General features: G+C 39.2%; 1 protein-coding gene across 2 annotated transcripts in view; it reads left to right on the forward strand.

Annotated features, from left to right (window-relative positions):
* The window catches only part of pdgfd (platelet derived growth factor d), a 55,491-nt gene extending 32,493 nt beyond the window's left edge, over window positions 1-22,998 (forward strand). For both annotated transcript variants that reach the window (XM_085183857.1, XM_085183858.1), the window contains exons 3-7: window positions 817-994; window positions 8,192-8,251; window positions 9,800-10,016; window positions 16,473-16,690; window positions 19,918-22,998. In XM_085183857.1, coding sequence (XP_085039983.1) covers window positions 817-994; window positions 8,192-8,251; window positions 9,800-10,016; window positions 16,473-16,690; window positions 19,918-20,052 — 808 coding nt within the window. In that variant the 3' untranslated portion in view covers window positions 20,053-22,998. The remainder of the gene's footprint in view (window positions 1-816; window positions 995-8,191; window positions 8,252-9,799; window positions 10,017-16,472; window positions 16,691-19,917) is intronic.
* Window positions 22,999-23,298: the final 300 nt, after the last annotated feature.

A 23,298-nucleotide genomic window follows, 5' to 3' on the forward strand; every position in this document is an offset into this window, starting at 1 on the left:
GAGCATCAATTCTGCCACAAATCACTGAACTTTTAGCATTGCAGTGAATAATTAGCTTTGTTTTTAAGTCTTTGGGCATATTTATTTTGGCTATTGTCATGCCATAGCATGTTATTTAAAATGAACAGAATCAGAATCATCTTTATTTGTCCATCTTTATAAAAAACAAGTTACAGAAATTCTGATGTAACAGTATAAAAGATCGACGTAGCTACCGTAACCCAGTCCCAGTTCGAAGCCTTGAGATGAGCGTTTCTGTCATCGTCATCTTGGTTAGAAAAACCTAGATGTGACGAGGAATAACACGTTTGACTATAAAACTGCACGTTCTTGTGATTGATTGTAACTCAATCTTTAGTTTCATACCACTAAATAATCCTAATTTCAAAAAACATAATACAGTCAAGATTTACAAAATAGACTTATTTATTTATTCAGAATGACTCAAAATGAGTGACTGAGCTGATAAACTCAGCAGGAAAGTGTTGACAGAGGCCAAGAGTTAACTGAAATTTTGACAGTAGTAATCCTCGTCCCTGCAGGAGAAAATACAAGAATATTATATGAAGATAAATTGGTTTATAAACTGTCATGGCTGTTTACTGTTTTCCAGTTCTCTGGCTGCTTAATCATGACCTTAGCAAGAATAAGTTTTTTATTTCCAGAAATAATGTGCAAAAAAGTACCAAAAATCTAACTACCTGTGCTTAACTTGAACATAGTTTTTTGTGTGTGTGTACAGTTTTAATCCTCAGCCAGTCTCTCTTATTTCCTACGAATTAACATACTTCTATGTTGTTCTCACTCACACTGCAGGTATGACTTTGTTGAAGTGGAGGACCAATCGGAGACCAGCACTATAATTTGGGGTCGGTGGTGCGGGCAGAAGGCACCACCCAGTCTAAACTCGAAAACCAACAAGCTCAAAGTCACCTTCAAGTCTGATGATTACTTTGTTGCAAGGCCAGGATTTAAAATCTACTACACACCACTGGTAAGGGGCACACACACACACACACACACACACACACACACACACACACACGGCTGATGACGAATTATTGGCTGTTATTTGAAACACAACATAAAGTCCTTCATTCAAGTGTGTTTTTGTTTTTAAATCCGATCAGTTTCAGACTCAGTACCACAGCAGTGCCCTAGGTAAAATGCCTCTTTGACCATTTTACTTGTGGCGGCAATAAAGAAAAGGCATGAGATGGAGATAAATAGATCGGAGAGGCAGGAGCAACAGAAAAAACACAGGATCTTGTAACGCTGTCAGTAGACTGCCAACATGTGTAAGCCAACCGTGCTTTTCTCACATGTCCATTCAACAAAAGAGGAGAGATGAAGGGATAGGTGAAGGAGGGCAGGACGGTTGGGGGCAAAAGATGAGAACATGTTCTCTCAAAGCCTGTCAAACAAATTGATAAGGAGATTAGCTTTGTCATTCTGTCGGCAAGAGGAAAGAAGAAAGTGAGGGAATCCGATATGAAATGTTCACCCACCCTATTATCAGAGGGGAAAGGGGAAGAGAAAGATCAGTGGAGAGACGCACAGACATTTAAAGATGTTCCCAGACTTCCTCATTTATGACAGAGAGAAGAAGAGACACAGCATCACAGACAGGGTTGAACTGGTGGCACTGCTTATTATCCGAGAAAAAAGAGAGACAAAAGTGGTGTGAGCACAGAAGGAATAAAGGTCTTAGCTGGCAGAGAGAGGAAAAGATATCGCATTTATTGAAGATCCTTCCCTTTCCTAGTGCCATTTTCATATTACTTTTATTTACCCCTGCTGTTATTACAGTTTGTACTCTCCATAAACTGTATAGGGTGTTTAGGTTAAATTAGCCCTTAACTACCTCGACTGCAAACACTACACAGCAATGTCATTCAACCTAATGTAATGACAATGAAGTAAAAGCACTTCATAATAGAGCACTTGCCTAAATGTACCTACTTACTTCCTACCACTGGCGTAAACCACAAACTGCTCTCTTATCTCTCCCTCTCAGACTCTCATTGCATTTCGCTGCCATCCCTCCCTCCTCAGTCTTTGTTATTTCTCCTCTGGTCAAATAATCACCCCTCTGTACATTTAAAGCAGAATCCAGCTCCAGAGGCTTATCTCATTTAATCAGTTTTACCCATTTTTCAAAGCGCTCCCATGTTTGAGTGTGTGTTTGTCTCTTTCCGTCTTTCACACACACACACACACACACACACACACACACACACACGCGCACATAAACACAGTTTCCCTCCAGCTAGACTGGAGCTTTGTGTGTGGCTTAATTTAGCAGGTCTAATTTGTTCTCTCCAGACCTGTCGAACAGATAAGAAGGAGGAGGAGAAGAGGCAGAGGGAGGAAAGGAGGAAGTGAGAGGCAGGGAGAGGCAGGCAGAGAACGAGGAGAAGCAGCACTGGAAGGAGAGAACAGGTGTCTGAGATGGTATCGGCATGTCAGCTAATGACTAAAACAACCTGAACTGAGAGAGACAAAGAGAGAGAGACTCTTGTGAAGAAGTAAGTTATATGAAGTGGACTAAGGTGGATTAGATAAAAGAAAAAAAACATTAGGGAAAGTGAAACAGTCGGTATAATTGGGGGAAGGTAAAGCAGAGTCACACAAGTTAGCAAACAAAGAAAAAAAGTTAAATTCTTGCTGTGTTGACACCTAAAACACTTTATATCCAAACCTACTTCTCAGTTTGTTTGATAAAAAGCCTTCCTTGGTCCTAATGTCTTAGATACGAAGACCCAACTTTGGGACAAGCTGCATGCAAGCAGAGCAGCAGACTCAGTCCTCCATGAGTGTGACTACTTTGGAGGAGTTGTGGAAGGATAATGAACCATAGCTTTAGCTTTAGCATAAATTTAGCTGAATATTTGGTGTTGATCCATTGCCACATCTTGGGTTTACAGATCTATCGAAGTAGATTGCTGCAGACTCACTAGCAATTCTGCTTGTGTGTACGTCACAATATGAACCCAAGAAAAATGTGTTCTATAAAGCAAAATGAAAATTCTTAAACTGTGACATGTGGGGAAAATGGCACATCGCTGCTCATAATGAGCCTATATGGCTGCTCATTAATTAGTTAGGCTTCATGTTCTCCTTCTTTAAACTAGCTTTCTGGTGTTTATTTGAACCATCAGTATGTCAAATGCTGATCTAAATAAGATAGTGCTGCACAAAATAGCACAAGTCAAAAAAAAGTTGGATATCTTGCTAATGTTTGTCCAATGGGGGTATTTATGTGGCTAGATATAAACAGAAGTACATGGAAATGTATTTCTACTCTATTCTTAAAATCGAAACAGCAATTATAAGTGCAGTTCCATCATTTGGGTCATATTTCAGTTGGTATGCGAGTGTGTGAGTATGTGTGTCTTTATTTCACATCTGCTAAACCACCCAAACGAGAGACAGACAGATAAAACCCTGTAGGCATCACTGCAGTCAGAGGTCTAACTTGTTATTCATGTCAGTCACTGTTTTCTCCTAAAACATTGTTTTAAACTGGTTTTACTCACCACCTGCACTGCAGAATTACATGAAGCAAAGGGTGCATTTCATTGCACAAGAGAATCTTTTTATAAAGGCTCCAAAAATGTCTTTGAGCATCTAAATATGCCATCTATTTACTGTGAAGGGAAGCTTTTCTTTGTTTATGTTTGTTGTTTTCATTGGTTTTCATAGTGTTCCTAGTAAGTGCTGGTACGTCAAGCACAGAGAGTATTAGTTGCAAAACTTTGTGTCTTTTCTTTTCAGCCATGCTTGGGATCATTGTCCTGGTACATAACCCAATTGAGACCGAGCTTTAGCTTTCAGATGGTCTCACATCTGACTCTAGAGTAATTTGGTATACAGAGGGGTTTAGAGTCAACTCAGTGGCTGCATGGTGCCTGGGTCATGTGGCTGCAAAACCAGTTGAAGTCATCACCCCTCCACCACTTTGTTGACAGTTGTTATGAGGTGTTTGTGCAGCTAATATGCTGGGTTTGGTTTTCACCAAACGTAGTGATGGGCGTTATGCCGTAACAGCTCTATTTTGGTTTTCTCTTATGCTAACAGAGTCTCAGATGCAACTCTTTGATTTTTGGGAGTTTCTCTGAACATTGAATGGTCCAACCTTGGGCTAAATTTGCTTGTAGCACACATCTAAATGCTTCAGACCACCAAGTTGGTAAAACGTCTGCTTTTATCGAGGTGCTAACACTTGCTGATAATCAGTTAATCAAGTGCATTTGATTATCAGCACCTGGCTGCTATTTACTCTTTTAAATCCTACAGAAACAGTAAGGAGCCACTGCATATGACAGGACATATGTTTTGCATACTGACTAAACAGGCTCATACTTAATGTAATCCATTAAATATGAGCCTGAATTATTCCTAGATCAGGAGTGACACCAGAGGGTCCAATCGGGCCCACTGAATGTTTTTGCCAAGTAGAAAAATTGCAGTAAAAGTGAGTGGGTTTTTTGAACTGCAAATTTCATTTGAGTCAGAGGTGTGAGTCATCATTGCTGACAAAGGCATTACTTGTGGGTTGCCATGCCACACAGAAGCCAGGTGGTAAAGCCAAAGAGCTTTGCCCATGGTAATTTGCTTTGCAACAATAGCTTTTCTGGTAAACAAAATACTGAATGTGGAAAATCTGAGACGTGTTGTTGGAATTGCACTTATTTCCTTCGAGGCTTCTCAGACAAGACATCACCTGTTTTTTATGTATAATCTTTCGTGAAGAGTTTTAATCACTTGAGATCTAAACAGGCCGTGTGGGGTCCATGGACTAAAATTTCCTGCCACTGATCCACAAACCAAACCTCAATTGACACAGCTGCAGGAATAACTGCATTAGTTTCTGGTTGAATATGTATTACAAAAAACAAGAGAAATAAATAAATACAAATTAAACAAGGAACTGTAACAGTAAGTCTTGTCAGTTCTCTAAGCTGAACATTAGCGCACGACTCAAACATAGATGAGACACCATAAAATGTGGTCAGTGTGATTTAACTTCTAACTTAAATGTCCTCTGGCTGTGAGGGAGATAGCTGCTCATGCAGGGTAAAAGTCGACAGAAAAATGCTCTCTCCCTCCTCACCATCTACTGCTCACTTAATCCTCAGCTGCTCCACAGTCCAACTGTACAAAATGGAGGTTGAAAAGGGCAGCTCCCTGATGTCCCTGCCCTGGGCTGCTACTGTAAATAAGACTGCATCCTCTCAACATTAGAAAATGTGGTATAGTGCCTTGAAATATTAACGTTGCTTCAGTGATTAGCATTACTTTGTTGTTGGAAAATGAGATTCTCCTCTCTGTGTGTCCTTAAACTTTTCTCCTGACTTTTACTTCCTCTTCTCTGTTTTATCATGTGATATTTACAAAGAATCTTATTTAGATCTGCTAACATATATTGTTCAGGGCACATTGCAGAACTTTAATGAGTTAATCTGAAGATAATGACCTGACCTGCTTTTATGTTAATCACTTAGGCTTGTGTAATGCTATAAAAAAATACGGATTTTCTGATAAAGCATGACTTAAACATTTGTGAAGCATCCGTCTTTTCATCCATTTTTGATCTACTAATCCAATTCACAGTCACTGAGGGTTTGGGACCTATTCCAGCTGTCACTGGGCAAGAGGTGGTGTACACTCTGGACTGAATTGTAGCAACAAAATGGTGCTACAATTCAAAATCTGTTTTAGTGAATAAGTTCTTCCCCCGGCTCAGCTTGCCCACCATATGAACATAGCAGCAATCTGCTCCTAATGCTCCCATTTCCAGAAGAAAGGTGTTTAATCCAATATGAGAACTTTAGAGAATTAAATATCCTCTGGACCTGATGAGTTTGGTAGTGAATTTGGATTATTTAATCATTCATTACTGCAGATGCATCATTTTGTTGCTACAGTTCACAATTAATGATATCTTTTCAGTATCATCCAGGAATTCCCTCCTACCCTCGTGAGACCAAACTAATTCATTATGTCCTCTACAGTAGACAAAAAAAAAAAGAAAGTTACACTGAAAGATGTCTGTGTAGGTTCTCAGTCATCCAGATCATGGTGAACTTCTTCTTCAAGAAGTCCAGTCCTTCTCTTTCCAAACTCCTTAGACTAAACTGAAAGACACCGTTTCCTCAGCTCTCAGGAAAATAGACAGGTTGATGATTTAGTGCTCTCTTTGGATGCCGAGAAAGCTGTTGACCAAGTTGAATGGTCTTTTTAATTCATTGCTTGGACAAATTTGGTTTTAAGGACAATTATAGTGGATGGCTTAAGGTCCTGTATGAGGCCACTATTCTTGTTAATGGTCTTAGATCAGATAGCTTCCCAGTACATCAAATGTACTGAGACTCATACTGGTGAAAGGGCTAGACAATAAAAGAAAATACCAAATAGACAAATAAATAATGAAACATTAATAATGAAGCAAGCATTCTGCATTAATATGACATTGACCTTGAGTTGAGTTGAAAAAATTCTGTTTTTCATCTTTTTACTATTGAGTACTGAAAATTTGTTTCCATTGCACGAGAACACATTTTTAAAAAGAATTATCTCTATCCATGCCCTGTGATGAGTCAAGTCTCTTAATTCAATCCTATTAAGGATTCCATATGGTTGACATGAAGCTTTTGATCTTAAAAGCAAACGGGACTAGGCATCTATAAACATGCATTTACTCAAGCACACAGGCGTGTTTTTATCGCTGCAGAGGACATTGCATCAACGTACACTCATATCCTGTTGTATGTTAACCAGGCGTTAGGTAACCAAACATGACATAAACCTTACCTTACCCTAACCTTACCATGAAAATTTCAAAGTATGAGTCCTCATAACATGAGTAATATGAGTGCAAACACACACATGCTCTTACACAAAACCTTCTGACCTCATTCACAGCTGGTTTGAGTGTGCAGTTATTTGTATGAGTACATTTATCCAAAGGCCACATGGAAGAATCTGTTTAACAAAAAACCTTTGCACACCGACTATCTTTGATGTCAACTCTATTACTAGCACACACTAAGACAAAGCGAGGGCGCTGTGTGTTTGAAGTCCAGTCAAGACAGATTTACTGTTCCACATTGACTGGGGATGGTATTTAAGACTCTTCAAGGAGAGGGATTTGATAGCTAGAGAGATTTTATGTGTGTGTAAAAAGTGTGATCTCTCAGGCATTGTGTGTGTGTGTGCGCGCGTGTGTGTGTGTTTGTCTGTGTGAAAACAAAAGGGCAAAAAAGACAAGGAATGTGTGAATGAGTGCCAAATAATTCACTCGGATGAGCGTTTAGCGTCGAAAAATGCTTTGACCAGAGTCTGATTACGTTCCCAGACAGATGCACATACAAAGGCATGCTGTGACCGGCATCATTGAAAATTCTTTCAGGATTTCACTGACACACTGACAGTTTACCATCTGGACAGGCAGATACCTGAATATCTTGGAAAACATGCGAACGCTCCACCCCGTATCCTGCAAGTTGACTTCAAGGGCAGCGATGTGAGAGCATTGAATTGATAGATGGAAGCATTTACCTTTAGCAAGCAGAGTTTCCATTCTCACTCATCTTCACAGTCCTCTCCTAACCTTTACCTTGGATTTTATTTGCCTGACTTCAAATCCAATCATCACTTACAATAACTGTAGTTTCGCTGATATGTGAAGAAAAACACAGTTTGAAAAGATGTGGAAATATGTGCAGTATGTCTGTGATGTCTGAGAGATTTAAGAGAAAAGGTCACTTAGGTGGCATTATCACTACACTGAAATACATACCAATAGTGGCTATAGGTCAGTCATTCACCCCATGGAGCAGATACACTTAGGTTTCTTCACATAGCAAACCATGCATTAGAGGCGTATGCTGCAAAAGGTCACAGGGGATGGTGCAGTGACTGGGTGGGCTTAGAAAATGTTACTAAATGTTACAGACTTTACCAATAAAGAAAATTTTTAATGTCCTCTTAAGCAGCATTTAAAGGTAATTCATCTCATCCCCACAATCTTAACCTCAACTTACTCAGTTGTATCCACATTTCTGCATTGTCAGTCACCTTTGATGTGTCACGTGTCATATCCATGTAGCCTCTGTGTGCAGACTTTTTAGGAGCTTATTCAGCCATAAGCAATAACATCAGTTATTTCCATTTTCTTTTTCTGCAGTATGAGTCTCCTTTGCCTGCATCGAACACCAACTGGGAGGCTGTCACCGTGCCCATGTCGGTAAGCCATTCTCACGCAAACTTTATTCATGAGTTATGAGTATAAAAGCCTGCCTTCCAACACTTCCAACCCGTGCATAAATGCATTTGTAAGCACACCAGGAACAATGACTTGTAATTGTAACATATGGACCATTTGCATAGGCCAACACTCGCCCACACAGAATACATTATTGCATGCATGCACTGTATTTAATATGCATGACCTTAAAGTGTCAAATGACTTGCTTCGTTAAACTAATGTTTAAAGTACGTTCCGGAAATCAGTGTAATTTCTTTGACTTATCTGATCATAATAATTAATAATAAGTGGGCTTCTGGCTGTGAGGAAATTTTAATACATATGGGTTGGTTATATAAGTATGTGGGTGCACGTTTTACTCTGGTACATATACTCTTATACTCTTACAAGGATTAGATAATCCAAAAAGAAAAGCTAATACAAATGGTAACAGATGACAATGTCTTTATTTAAACAACAATGCAAATGGGCTTTAAACATTTTATTTCAATCTTCAGTTGAGCTCTTGTGAACATTTATTTTATATGAGCTTATTTCACATTTTGATAGGAAGATTTACTGATACTGAAATTATCATTTTTATAGGATACTTATTAAGCCACTTTATTTAAGAGCTTACAATAAATCTTAATAAATCTCAGCGGCTCTTGCCTGTTTCTACATTGGATGAATCCACGTTTCCCCCTTAAATTGCTGAAGCCTCATTAGGACCAATGTCCTCTGACCTTAATGAAAGTCATTGCTGTAAAGGCAGTCAGTGTCATACCTCTAATGTCCAACATGTCATAATGATTATACTCCTAGAGTAGTGATTATCCAAATATCTTTTGTTTAATCTGGTGCTACGTTTTGTGCACCCCTGTCCTGACTGTTGTTGGGAAGAACTGACAAGAAGGAGATTGTGATTTCAAGAGTGTATGTTCGATATAAGAAAATGTTTTTAAATAGCAGAAATTCTGTGTTTAATGTTTTCCCCCACATGTGTATACCTCAGACAGTAGGTTGACATATGCACAAACAGGTGACATATAGTTAAAAAGCATTGTTGCAAAGATTTTGGCATTAACAATATTCACATGACATAGAATTATGGAGTGATTGCAGGTTTAATAGGGTGTATTGTATTGTTAATATGTGCAATATATGCTGTAATGCTCATGTTCAACCATGTGATGACTGGTAGCATTTTCAAGTTTGATACAAGGTCAGCCTCTCACTCAAGATCGCTTACAGGCCTGGATGCACTCCTTCATTTGAGCAGAAGCGCTGTGTGTGTAAAGAGTGAACATTTACATTATAGTAAATGGAGTTTCTTAAAATCCAGATTTTGCTAAGTTTATAAATCTGATGTTTATTCAGATTTTTCAGAAATCTGTACAGAATTCTGATCAGAAACAAACAACAGCTCCAAAGTTATGGCTGTTGCTTCAGCTGTAATCCTTTAACTGTGGAAATTTAGGATAAACTGTGGAATTTAGGATAATTTAAATAGAATTATAGAACTAGTTTTACTTTTGACCTTTGCAGGACAGTGGTGGCGGGAAGGTGTCAGCGGCGGTCACAGAGCAGGCACCTTTTTCACTCGATGATTTAGACAGAACCATAGCTGCCTTCGACACTGTGGAGCAGCTTCTCAGATCCCTCAACCCAAACACATGGAGACAGGACCTGGACAGCATCTACACTCAAACACACATACATTATAGATCCAGGGCCTATCACCTGGCAGGCAGACATAATAAAGGTAAGTTTTACACTTTATGAAAGTTTGACCTTATCTGACCTTACAGAAGAGGTCAGACGCCCAAATTAAGGTTATATTTATGATCCCCATATATAATTCCCTATATGCCTATACACTGTCAATATAAACAGTGGCAGTAAGAACATAATTTTGAATACTCTGTATAGCATTATTATCATTTTGACCTTGAAATCAATCTGTTGACCTTGAAGGAGAGATCAGAGGTTAAATGGGACATGATATTTTAAATCTTTATATATACTTTCTATATGTTGACAATACAAACCACACCTGTAAAAATCATAGTTTCTAAGTTATAAGCTTATTATCTTTTACAAATAAATCATTAAGTTGACCTTGAACACCTCTATGCTCGTTATCAGTGTTGGGCAAGTTACTTTGAAAAAGTAATTAATTTACTTCTTCAAAAAAGTAACTGAGTTACAAGATTCTAAAAGTAATTAATTACTTGAAAGGTAACTATTGCATTACTTTTAAAAAAATGGTTAACCCTCTGGGGTCCAGGGTATACTTGGCATAAATAATTGGTATAAATGGTCATTGAATCATATTTCATAACTTTAAATGCAAATATAAATTGTCAGTTTTAAAATCATATGCACAAGTTTTGCAAACAACAAAGTTATTTGCAGCCATTCACCTTTTACCCTTTTTAAAATAACCATTTCAAACTATTTACAGAGCAATCAGCTGTTCTGCATTCAATAATTATTTGTGCCACTCCAAAAAATAATTTCTGTCCACTATAAAGGAGAACATCACAGCCTGATCCCTGCAGGTCTGACAGCAGGTGTATCACTCCTGTTTTCTACCTGGAGACAGCAATCGCCTCATTGTTCTGAAACACAACACAAAACTATCCACAACACTACACAAGACAACACATTAACTACACACTCCAAACACGCTAAACGTCACAAATCTCTCACATCTCAAAACTCGCTCTCTCTCTCTGTCTGCTGTCTTTCTCTCTCTCTCTCTCTCTCTCTCTCTCTCTCTCTCCCTCTCTAGCCGTCACTCCTAAAACTTCCCCCTCTTCCTTAACAACCAAATGTCATGTTGCCATATCATTTTTTGATTGGTCGACATGGTACATTTTTCCACCAACACGAAAGGGCTGGGGTTTTTGTTTTGTTTTTTCATGTTTTGGTCATAAGCAGAGAGTGCTTCCTAGCGCTGTCCTTAGACAGTAAACATGATGAAAGTATTGAGGAAAAAACGCTGCGTATATATTGTTAATCATGACTCTGATTTTACGTGGCCTATCAACACAATTTAAAAAACTGGTATATATCACCTTGTTGCTTTGTCATCTTGAAGTGGTCATGTGATTGGCTTACCACGACTACTTTATTCTTTCTCAGTCAAACAGCAGCACTCATGCGATTGTTTTGCCCCCTTAGCTCCAGGTGTTGTGCTAAAAAGTGATCATCTGCCAGAAAGTGATTGCCATCCGCAGGAGTGCGCGCAGCTGCTTAAAGCTGTAGCGCCCAGATTACTTACAGCTACTTCCGTGCAACTGATATAAGATGCGGTAAGCTGAACACAGCTTCAACCGACTGTTTGTTAAAAAATAGTAACTGCACCGTGTTTTCTTGTTAGTGATGGTAACGGCGCTGTAAAGATACAAATAGTAATTAGTTAGATTACTCATTACTGAAAAAAGTAACACCGTTAGTAACGCTGTTACTTGTAACGCTGTTACTTGTAACGCTGTTACTTGTAACGCCGTTATTCCTACCACTGCTCGTTATATAGTGTCTTTGTAGACTTATGTGTTGTAATGAGACCAGCTAACTAGTAGTAATATTGAATTAGTTTATCTTCAGTCAGACAGTCAGTACACAAGTGGATGCTGGGGTGGTGGAGGGGTTGAAAGAGCAGACAAATGTGGCGCTGACATGTCAGAAACAGAGATGAGAAATCTTGCAGCTGAAACAGGGCGTCTGGTATATGACACGAGGACGACGAGGCTTTTTATTGCGTGTGCTGTGTGACGCAGTGCAGTTCCTGAACCACCTCGCAGGCTTCGCTTCATTTGATGCCGTAGGATGAAAGTCATCCCTTTTTATTGTTCTACAGATGGTGATCCTCAAAATCTCTGCTGCGTGCACAGTATTTCTCCTCGTGCCGCTGCGGTCGGTCTCTGGTAGCTTGAAGGGGAGGGGAAGAGCGTGAAGCCTTGTGCTGACCCAGACAGACCCAAACAGCAGGAGGCCCATTCTAACATACCGAGCTATACATAAAACTCAGTGCTACACCACTGCAGAAGAAGTCTGTGCTGCTGTAATTTGAAGGAAATTAGTCATGTAATAACTTTGATGGAGCAAAATTGTTGCTGGATGTTCAAATATAGCACAGATGACAGCCAAAGACATCCCATGAAAAGGTGTATTAGCCAGCCTCTGTCACTTAAGAAAGAGATCTGTTGTAACATTAGGCTTTCTAGTAGGTGAGTGCATTAATACTTAATTTGGCTTTTAGGAAGGAATATATAACAGCAGGAAAAACACGCACATGCACTTCCAGCATAGTGATCAAAGTAACGGTGACAACTAAGAGAAGTCTGATTGACTATGATTGAAAAAGGAAACTTTAAAATATTTTTTCTGTTTATACCAGAGATCTTTTTTTTCGGGGGGTGCTCCATTTTATGTGCAAAAGTATTGCCGTAAGTTGTTGCATCATCGAATTGCCCTTTGGGAGGGTTTATAGTGAGTCAGTGACAAGTTTAAGGCGAGACAGAACAACGCAGCTCTTTACTGTGAAGTCAATGCCAGCGACCTGCAGTCATTCAAGCAGCAGATTTTATCCTTGGGGATACAGACTGCAGATGTCTTTGACTAGATATGAAAATTTATATGCTTATTCCATACACAATAGAAAGGGAGTGTTTGCGTGTGCATGTCTGTAAAAAAATGTTCAAGCTTGCAGCATTTGCAGTGCTTTTGAGCCATCTCTCTCCTGTTTCAGTCTTTCTACCTGAGGGCTGTCCTGTTCCTTAGTAAATATTTGTACTTGACAGCAAATCTATCTCATTTATTGCACGTGTGCGTGCGCATGCTGGATTGGCACAAGGACGAGGCGCTGTGTAGGGGCAGTTAGTGCATTTTGCAGGACTACCTAGAGCTGCATAGATGCTGCAGGTCTTCAATACACCAGTATAGCTCTCTCTAATTGGGAATTCAACCTGTGCAGTGGAGCAGAAATCTGCCACAGTCAGCAGCTTGGCTTTGCTTTCATTAAGACACACACACAAAGACACCCACCTCTGTTCTCATGAAGGACAGCGAGCCAGATGATAATATTAATTGGGTCGGCTCCAGGTCCGTAAAGTAACTCACACACATTCAGCCTCAAACATAAATCATTTCAAATGACGTCGTCGTAATGCTAATACAAATAAACTAATCTTCAAAGAAACTGAGGGGTAAACACTGGAGCAGAATATGTTTTATGATTTTCCACACGTGCTCAGACGCTATGCTGTGTTCACGTTGATACTGTGTGAGTGACACAGTCATTCTTGGAGTGTTGCTTGCTCATCTGTCAATGTGTTCTTTCCCTCCCCTTTCCACACCAGTGCCTTTCTGGGATTATACTCATTCTCTTTAAACAGACACAAGCTCAGCCCTGCAAGTCTCACACATATACACCTGCAAGCTCACAGCATAAAAAAACCCTAAAGAACCCCGTGCCTTCACCGTCAACCGTAAAAGCATGTGCCTTACCCCCAAAGTACACAAACACACTTACCGGTTACTGGATTTGCTCATTAGAGGCAATGCAGTAGCATTAGTCCGAATGTGCTGCTGTCACATTGTAAAATCTAAAGAAACATTACCTCACAATTCTGTCACCAGACATGAAATTATCCCTTGCTGAAAATGTGTCTTTTTTTATCTTTAGTAAAATCGCAGACTACCTACATGATGGGTTCACTGTCATTTGCAAGCATGGACAAGGAATAGAGGCTATAATATGGTTGTAAATGTAGATACATTTAGTTCAGCTGTATCCACACTTGACCATTCTCCAATTCAGGGTTGTGGGTGGGAGGCTAGATCCTATCCACTTGTCATTGGGGGGAAACAGACAGGATACGCCATGGATAGTTCATCACAGGGCTAATACGGACTGACAGAAAACCTGATACCCTCCCATCCACAATCTAGGGCCAATTTAGAATCACCAGTTAACCTGACAAGCATGTTCGAGCACCGGGGACCACCCAGAGGAAACCCATAAAGACACACAAAAGACCCCATCCAACCAGATGGTTCAAACCAGGAGTCTTTTTGTTGCGAGGTGCCAGGCTCCACATGGCAGTTCTTTCCCTTGTTAGAAAGAATTTGAGTAGCAAATGATCATTATTTTTAATTTCCTGACATTTTTATATGTATAATAAGATTTATTCAAATGAGCAGATAGCTTTAAACTGATTTCACACTATCTTCTCTACTTATCCAATATTGTCACACAGTTGTCCTCATTTAACCTGCTAATACTCACACAAATGCTGACATAATCCACTTTTCATTTAGTCTGATGCAGATGTGCAAATATCAGCTGCCTGTAAGACAGAATGTGAGGATTTTAAAGGAAGAGGCAAACGTGTGCAGCACCTCAACTAGAGATAGCTTTCATTTGATGCATTTCTTTTCTATATAACACATAAGTCTGTTCTTAAATTCTTATTACCATTTTACTGAAAAAGGAGGCCTAAAACAACCATCATCAGTGTTGTAAATGCAATATATATAGAGCGCTATCTACCTTCAGTTGTCCTTGTCTCTGCACTGCCAAAGGAAATGATAAAATCTTTCCTCGCATTTTCATAATGGCAGCCATGCTGTCTTGCTGCCAGTGGTTTGTTTTTTGTTTTTTTGTTGGGTTTGTTTTTTTTTGGGGGGGGGTTACAGCACTACCTGAACTGCTAATGAAGCTCTGCTAATGCTGACAGTTTTACCTTTAAATTGTTTCAAGTACATATATATGGACAAAAGCCCTGCTAGGGTTTCAGTGCTTAAGCATTTTTCAGGGAGGACAGTTGCTTTCTACTATTAAGGTGAACGTATCAGCAGTATCTTCTTGTTATGTTGCTTTTGCGAAGCTCCGACTCAGTCATGCGTCCCTGAAGTGGTTTCTGCAGGCGGTGGAACATCGGACTGTGGTATAGTAAGTGCTGAAGCCATGGTACTCGAGTATGACTCCAGCAAACTCTAGGAGACCACTGAATAAACATTTACAACTTTTACATCTACTTTTATCAATGCGATAAGTAAATCAAAGTGAACTGTGTATTCATTTCTTTAAAAAATAAAAAAGAGCTTGTGTTCTTATCCACTTTACGATCTCTATGCCGCGTGTGTTGTAAAGATTCACTGCCCTTGGTATGGACAGTGCAATGATTATTATTCTGCTGATGACCACAATCAGTGCGCAATCAAAGCACCACTGATTGTTGCTCTGCTTCAGCTGTCTTTTTTCTATTCTTCCTCTTATCATTTTGCCTTCAAACTGCCTTTGGTCTCTCTGAATTGCTCCCAGATTAAATTAAAACACTCGTGCTGTTTTTCATAGACAAAACAACACGAGTGTCGGTTTCATTTCTCTCATTTGTCTGTACACAACTGAGATAACTGTTGTAGTTCTCTGCTTAACCACATTACAAATCAATCTTTTCATCACAGTAGTTTGTTGGCATCAGAACAAATATTCACCTTCTACATTTTCACCGAGCAGACTTATGTGAATAATAAACGTATAAAGATTCTAGTCGAGCTCTTTAGCAACAAGTGCTTTAATTAATTATTTTCTGTCCACCTGTCAAATAATTCCCTTAATTCCCTCAAAATTAGTTTTGAGTCATTGCAGCAGGTCCAGTGTGTGCTAACTAGGTGATTTTTCTTCAAAGCGATCACACAAAGACAGGCTGTGATCTTCAATCAATGAATGTCCCCTGCTTTTTTTTACTGTCCCCCCTTCTTCATCTTTGTGTCTCTTTCAATCCTCTCTCCATCTCTACAGTCACTTGTCATTGAAGTTGTCCCCATAACTAATAGTGTCTCCACTTCTCAACCATTTTCACTCAGTCAATATTAAGGATATTTTCAATGTAAATCACTCCCGTCCTTCCACGCCATTCTTCATTCTGTGCCTCCACTGTCCCACACATTTGTCTTTATCATCACATAAAGCAATAACTGACCTGTCTCTTTCAATCTTAGTGTTAAAGGGAACTTTGCAGTGTAACACAGTATAAAAAGAGCTATTTTCCTGTATTTCTGTCATACCATAAAACACAACAGATTAAAAAAAGAGAAGGTAATTTGCTATTGTAAAAATTAGTAAGTCTTGATAAAAAGCACAAAGCGAGAGGGAAAAAAAATGTGATCGTTTGTTAATTTGATACTTTTCTGCATTATTGTCAAGTTGATCTGAACCGGCTTCACAACGATGTCAAGTGGTACAGCTGTACTCCTCGCAACTACTCTGTGAACTTGCGAGAAGAACTGAAGACCACCAACGCCGTCTTTTTCCCTCGATGTCTGCTGGTGAAACGCTGCGGGGGCAACTGTGGCTGTGGCACTACTAACTGGAATAATGGTTGTACCTGTCAGGCCTCCAAAACAACGCTCAAACTGCACGAGGTAGGTTTAGCACCATGGTAGCACTCACACAGAGTTCAGATAATTACAGATTTGGCAGATTACATCACAAAGAAAGAAAGAAAAGACATGCAAGCTATACAGACACCCACACAGGCACACTAAGATATTTGGATCTCACAGTAAACCAGCAGAAATCTTTTTTATATGGGGAAAAAGAGCAGAAAAATTAGAGGGTGTGAAAGGGAAATTTGCTAAATATTCCCTCTACTGCATCTATCTGGTGAGCAATGCCTTTCAAAGATGTTTTCCATAATGGCTCATGTGATATTTGAGACTTTTGGTGTAAGAGATGGTTTTGCTACTGTTACTGTTGAACTATGATGGAACCAGATCAGTCCACCAGAAGAAGCAAATTGTAACAACCATTACACTGTTTGTTAGTAAAACCGTTGTTTTCAATACATTCTGTTTCAAAAGAAAAAAAATGTTTCTTGTCCATAAAAACAATAGTTCAAATCATAAACGGTTTAATGGGGTAAAGTAAGATATCTACTCAATATTTTTCCGTGTATGTTTGTGCATATTGCAGCTGTAATTATGCAGCAGTACACGGGATCGTTAAGGGTTCTTCTTAAAAAGTCTGAAAATGAATTCAGCAAAAAATCGCCCTAAAATGTCTCACACTCCACAAACTTTTGCTGTCTTCATTAAATACTAACAGTGTGTTACTCCAGTCATCCGTCTTAACCACTTCTCAGACTTGCCTGTGAAAAGTGAGAGCTCACTTTGAACATGAGAGGGAGCAACAAATCATATTAACCTTGGTCACACATGGCGATGAATGAGTCAATGGACAAAATGTATAATTACAAATGTACTGTAATATTCACAAAGCCCAGTAATACAAACAGCGCATATATATATATATATATATATATATATATATATATATATATATATATATATATATATATATATATACATTTATATATATATATATGAAAATTGTGAAATCTTTTTCAACTCCATTCACCCCTTTCTGCTCATTGCTTCATTTAAATTCAATTCAATTCAGCTTTATTCTATTCATGTAGCACCAAATTACACAAATTACAACAACAGTTGCCTAAAGGCACTTTACATTCTAAGGTATAATATACAGAGAAAATCCCAACAATTGTCTCAATTATCGTATTGAGTGAAAGAAGAAAGGTGAAGGTGAAGAAGAAACACTCAGTGCATCATGGGAAATCCCCCAGCAGCCTAGACCTAACTCAACTGTAAAGGTTGAGAGGGTGTCAGGGAGCTAGTTCCACAGAACTTATCATTAAGCACTGAGATTTATCTGCAGTAGTTCTGTAAGAACATTTCTGCATCTATTACAAACAAAGAAAAACATTCCTATAATACACTTTTATTGCTAAATGTAATATATCAGAACTAAGACTAATATCACATCAATCATATCAAATTACAGGCCCATTGTAGATTTTTTTTTCTTTGTGTTACTCAGATATATGAAAATCCTCAGATACATAGCAACATTTTAAGCCCAGTGAAATGCTGAGCTGGCAATACACTAATAGGACTTTTTATTATTTATTTTTTTTATAATTATTTTTTATCAGCACTCCCAAATCCAAACAAAAAAACATCAATTAGGCCACAAAAATCATTCATTTAGATTTGTTTTTTTGTATGGTGCAGCGAGTCTGGTTACAGAAATGTTACAGAAAGGTGAAGCAGATTTATTCAAGCACGAGAACGACATTTAAAAGTTCCACTACGTGCTAGGTACACGATGCTGCGGAAGGAAGAGAGTGAGCGAATGAAAGAGGGACTGAGAGGACTGAGAGGAAGTGATTTAGATGCAGAGTGAGGAACAAGCAGGGAGAAATTGGGCGAGTAGTAGCGAGGGCTGCATCAACAATGAAACAGCAATGCACCATCAGTCTCGCGCTTTCTCCCCACTTCTCTTCTCAGTGCTTTGTATGCCGCCTCTGTCTTTCTCTTTCTAATCTCTCCATATCTCCATGCATTGTAAGCATTCTGTCTCTCCCTTCCTCTCTCTCTCTCTGGGTTTCCATCATCCTTTCATTCTACCCAATTCCCATTTTCAATTTATCCCTTTGCAATCCACCATTCTTGTTCTTTAAGCCTGCCATTCATTCTTCTCTGTCACTTCCCTCCATCTCTTTGTGTCTTTGTTCTTGCATAGCATCATTATTGAAACATAGTCCATAGGGCTCTCTCTCACTGTCTCTCTTTCTCTCACTGTTAAAAATCATACAATGACAGTTTAGACAAAAGTGGGATTTGGGGTTGTAATGGTGCTATGCTATGTGTGTGAAAAGGGAAAAAAAAGTGTATTGTGTCGGCACATTGCACTGCAGAGTACAGAACCACTGCAGTTTGGGTTCTCATGAGTGTGTTTGTGTGTCTAAGAGAGAGTAGGGTACAGAGACTGTGACGTCCTTTGTTCACTCTTCTCCTTGCCGGTAATCACGGACCTGTAGCTGCTTCCTTCAGTGACTTAACTTCTCTGGAAACACGTTATTACTCACACTAACGTTTCACTTCTGGGAAGTCCTGACATTAATCATTGGTCGCGTCTCTTTCATTGAGCTTTGGAAAACAAATTTGCTGCATCATTTGTGGAACAGTTTGTACCTTTGCTGTATTTTTATATTAACAGGAAATGCAGCCAATGGTGACTAAATCAAATTATGATTTCAGTGCTATATATTTCCCAGTAAACATTTCTTTTGGTAACTTGTGTTTTCCTTATTACCTGATAATGGGAAAAGCTCCTGCTCCCAAAGACTCTGAACATAAATAAGAAGACAGGTTAAGACATGAACAGATTTTCAGTGTAGCCACTTACAATAAACAGGGAGAACAGAAACTCCCGAAAAGCCAGGAGAAGATGATTTTCCATGACTACCCCATCATCATTGACTTTGTAATCTACATTTTTGACCTGCCCCACTTGCTTCAAAGCCAAGTTTTATGACATATTCAAATCCTCTCAGGTAGCAGTTCCTCTTTTTTGTTGTTGTTGTTGAACTCCTGTAGTGTTTTGTCACGACTGGTGTGCTTCCTCTTGATATTTCCTCTTTTATATTCAAACAGGATTCAACAAATACAATCACTTGACAACACAAAACAACGTCTGGGAACGAGACGGAAAACAAGAAATAATTTGTGCCCATTTTCATTCCCATTCTGCGTCCTTACCATTTTTTTTCCTTCTGTGCCTCTTCTAGGTGCTGAAGTACGCTCCAGACCCCATTCGGTATCAGCGCCATCAGAGTCCAAAGGTTCGCTGGGTCATTGATGAAATTTTCCTCTCACATCATGAACAGTGTGAGTGCGCGTGTCCCTCCCAGCCCCCTCGCTGAGGTGGGCACATCTGGAACTGTTAGACGAGTTGTCCTTTCTATCTATTTTGCAATGGACTTCATATAATAATAGCACCGCTGACAAACATGCAGCAAAGAAGAAGGTAAAAATTGACTTGTAAACTGCAGCTCGCGTCATGACTTACCTTTCCTCTGTCTATGGGCCAAACCTGTAAATCCTGTAAACGCAACTCCCATCCCAATGTTTGCTATTTACCATTCCTGCAACTTGGTATTTCTGTCTTCACTGTTCGTGCTGCATTTAAACATTACATGTATGGTATGAGTGTTCACGTCTTCCAAAGAAATCCCCATTAAACTCAATCCAATTTCTTTCCTCACAAATTTTAAAACGTCATTGTTGTAAACTTAAATTTACATTTTGAAGAAAGGATTTTAAGGGAGGCCAGCCTGATTGAACTGAACCTGAATTTTTCTCTAAGGCCTAGAAAAGAAGTCTTTTACTTTTATTTCACATGTTTTATTGCATTTTTTGTTTTAAATAAGACTGTTTCTAGAAACTTCAGGCAACTGCCAGGAGCATGCTGAGATGAGTGAGTATGAAACAGAAGGGGGGAGGGTGGGATGGGTTGAAGGAAGTTTACACAAAAATAACACTTTATCTTGATATGAACTACAACCTCCAGGCTAACTACAGCCCTCCACATTAACACATTTACATGCACACACATCCACTCCAGGCTTCCAAAACCCAAAAAACTGTAGTTATTTATACAGGATCCTGAAGCTTCTTCTACTTTGTCTGGATATCACGCTCCTCGTTATCTGTCCGTCCATCCACACAGCTCATGCGTCTTTCTTTTCTTTCTCTCTCGCTGCCTCCGAGTCGAACACATCAAAGAAAATGTCAGATCCGGCTCCTGCCCCGTGCCCAATTTTCCAAGCATTCCTGGCATTCCAGCTGCTAAGCGGAATTCTGCTAACGCGGATAAAACCGCGACACTTAGACCCTGAACGCACAGCAGAGGAAAGAGAGAGGGAAACAGGAAGTTTATAGGAGAGGAGGCTGATGGAAAAGGGGAAATCGAGCCTTCTATTTGTAGATCACCAGCACGTCGGGATAAGAGGAGCGCGATGCTTTTATGATAGATTCAAATTTTTTCTTGTATTTCCTAAATGCTCGTGTGTGTCACAGTCTCACACGCTGCCCTGTAAGTTTGCAGAGATCTGTGGGAATTACCGTGAGCGATGTTCTTGATCTCTGCTCATAACACGAGCAGCACTTGAGTGTGTGTATGCGTGTCAGTCCCCCTGTAGCAGCGCAGGAAGAGGTCCTTTTGTTTAAAGGGTGGAGGGTTACCAACAGTCTGTAAGAGCTGGCAGCGGATCCAAGGATGTGAATGCTCAGCATGTGACTGTGTGCGTGTGTGTGTAGCTGTCGGTTGAATGGAGAGTCAAAGCAGCAAAGCTAGAAATTAAATGAAATGCTCACATTGTAACACTGATGTATTATTAATAGATGACAAATCTGTAAAAGTTTAGGTAAAATGACAGATTTCTGAGGCTCTGCTGGAAAAGGTGTATATACATACAGGTGTATGTAGAAGGGACTAGAAGTGAAGTAAAGTACTTTACAGAACAAACATCTAAACATAAATTATGATTTTTCTTTAAACAAAAGCCAAATCATCTATGAATCGCTAATATATATTTTTTAATTTCTATGTGTTATTTCATTGTTAGACTTTTGGTACGCTCAGAAAATTGTTTTTCTTATCGATTCTCATTGGCTTCTCATTGACTCTGCTTAGAGTCATCACCATCACTAATCAGCATATCAGAGACATCACATTCTGCAAGTTAAATTCATGTTGTGTGGCCGACACACAGCATGAATTTAACTTCAGTTTTCCCCACTGTTGTCATTGTGTTGGGGTCATTACTCAAAAAGTAATGTTTACACATATTACACAAAACACTTTTTAAAAGTAATGCAGTACGTTACTTAATTATAACCAGGAGAAAGTAAATCATTAAACTACTCGTTATGTTACCTGACCCATGTCTTTGGACTGTGGGAAAAGGCCAGAGTACTTTCACAGAACCCACGCAGACGCTTAAAGAAGATGCAAACTCCACATACAAAGGCCCTGACTAGATGGCCAGGACCTTATTTCTTACCATGCCACTGTGCCTCGTTTACTCAAGTCATTTATGTTATTTCAACAAAATGCTGTGTTTTGCCAGGTCAACATTTTAGGCTAAAACGTTTTTAAAGGCATAGTATTGTGTTGAAGTAACACAAGTGACTCAAGTTAACTTTCTCCAATAAATCCAACTTAAGCAGAATCTTTAAAACCAACAGTAGTGAGGTTTGTTTTTTTAGAGCGCAAAAGGACATCGGCTGCTGCAGTTTCTGGACCATGCATATAAAATAAAGGAATAGTTTTTACATGCAAATTGATGTATTATAAAAGTAGCAGGACCTGTGGTTGTGCACCCGTGTGTGTGTGTGTGTGTGTGTGAGCGTGTGCATCCTGTGTCTGCCAGTTTGCTGCTGTTATCAGCACATTCCACTGTTGCATGCACCAGTGACATGCTCTTTTTTCCATGTAGCTGTTTTGTTTTCTCCTGCAGCTCTTGAATATGAGATCACATGTATCTCAGCGTAAAACTTTAACTAGTTTCTTAGATCAAACACAAACAGAGGGCCTTTGGGAACATTTGAGATTATCGTACCTTTCAAAGAGATTTGTTTCAGTTTCCCTTCCCAGAATTTCAACAGGTGGCTAAGTAGTTTTAACTCAGAGAAAAGCTGCTGATGTCTGTTTTAACGAACAAAAGTCAACCTCTGTTGCTCCATTCGAAATATATTAAAGACAAAACTGTATGCTTTACCTAAATAATTTATTGTCTTTTTCTGTTGTTTTATTAAAAAAAAAAATCAGTCTGTTGGTTTTGATAAATAAAATATTTCAAGCATTATTGGCTGGAATGCTTTGTGTTTTGTTATTTTTCCCCAGCCAAAAAATGATTTTATCAGGTCTTTGCCCAGGTTTGATATGCTATGGAACAATGACTTGTTTGATCACCTGTGCAAAGCAATGGCAAATCTGTGGCAGTTTTTTTTTTGTTTGTTTGTTCTTTGTTTTTTAGTGGATACCTCACACCCGATGTAGAGAAACACTGAGAACTGGAAAGAGCGAACGCAAACATAAGAAGAAGCTGTCAGATACCTTCTTACTCACAGGACACAGGTCACACAGGTCACCACTGAAACCGCAA

The sequence above is a fragment of the Neolamprologus multifasciatus genome, chromosome 14, assembly GCF_963576455.1.
Source record: "Neolamprologus multifasciatus chromosome 14, fNeoMul1.2, whole genome shotgun sequence".
Classification (NCBI taxonomy): Eukaryota; Metazoa; Chordata; class Actinopteri; order Cichliformes; family Cichlidae; genus Neolamprologus; species Neolamprologus multifasciatus.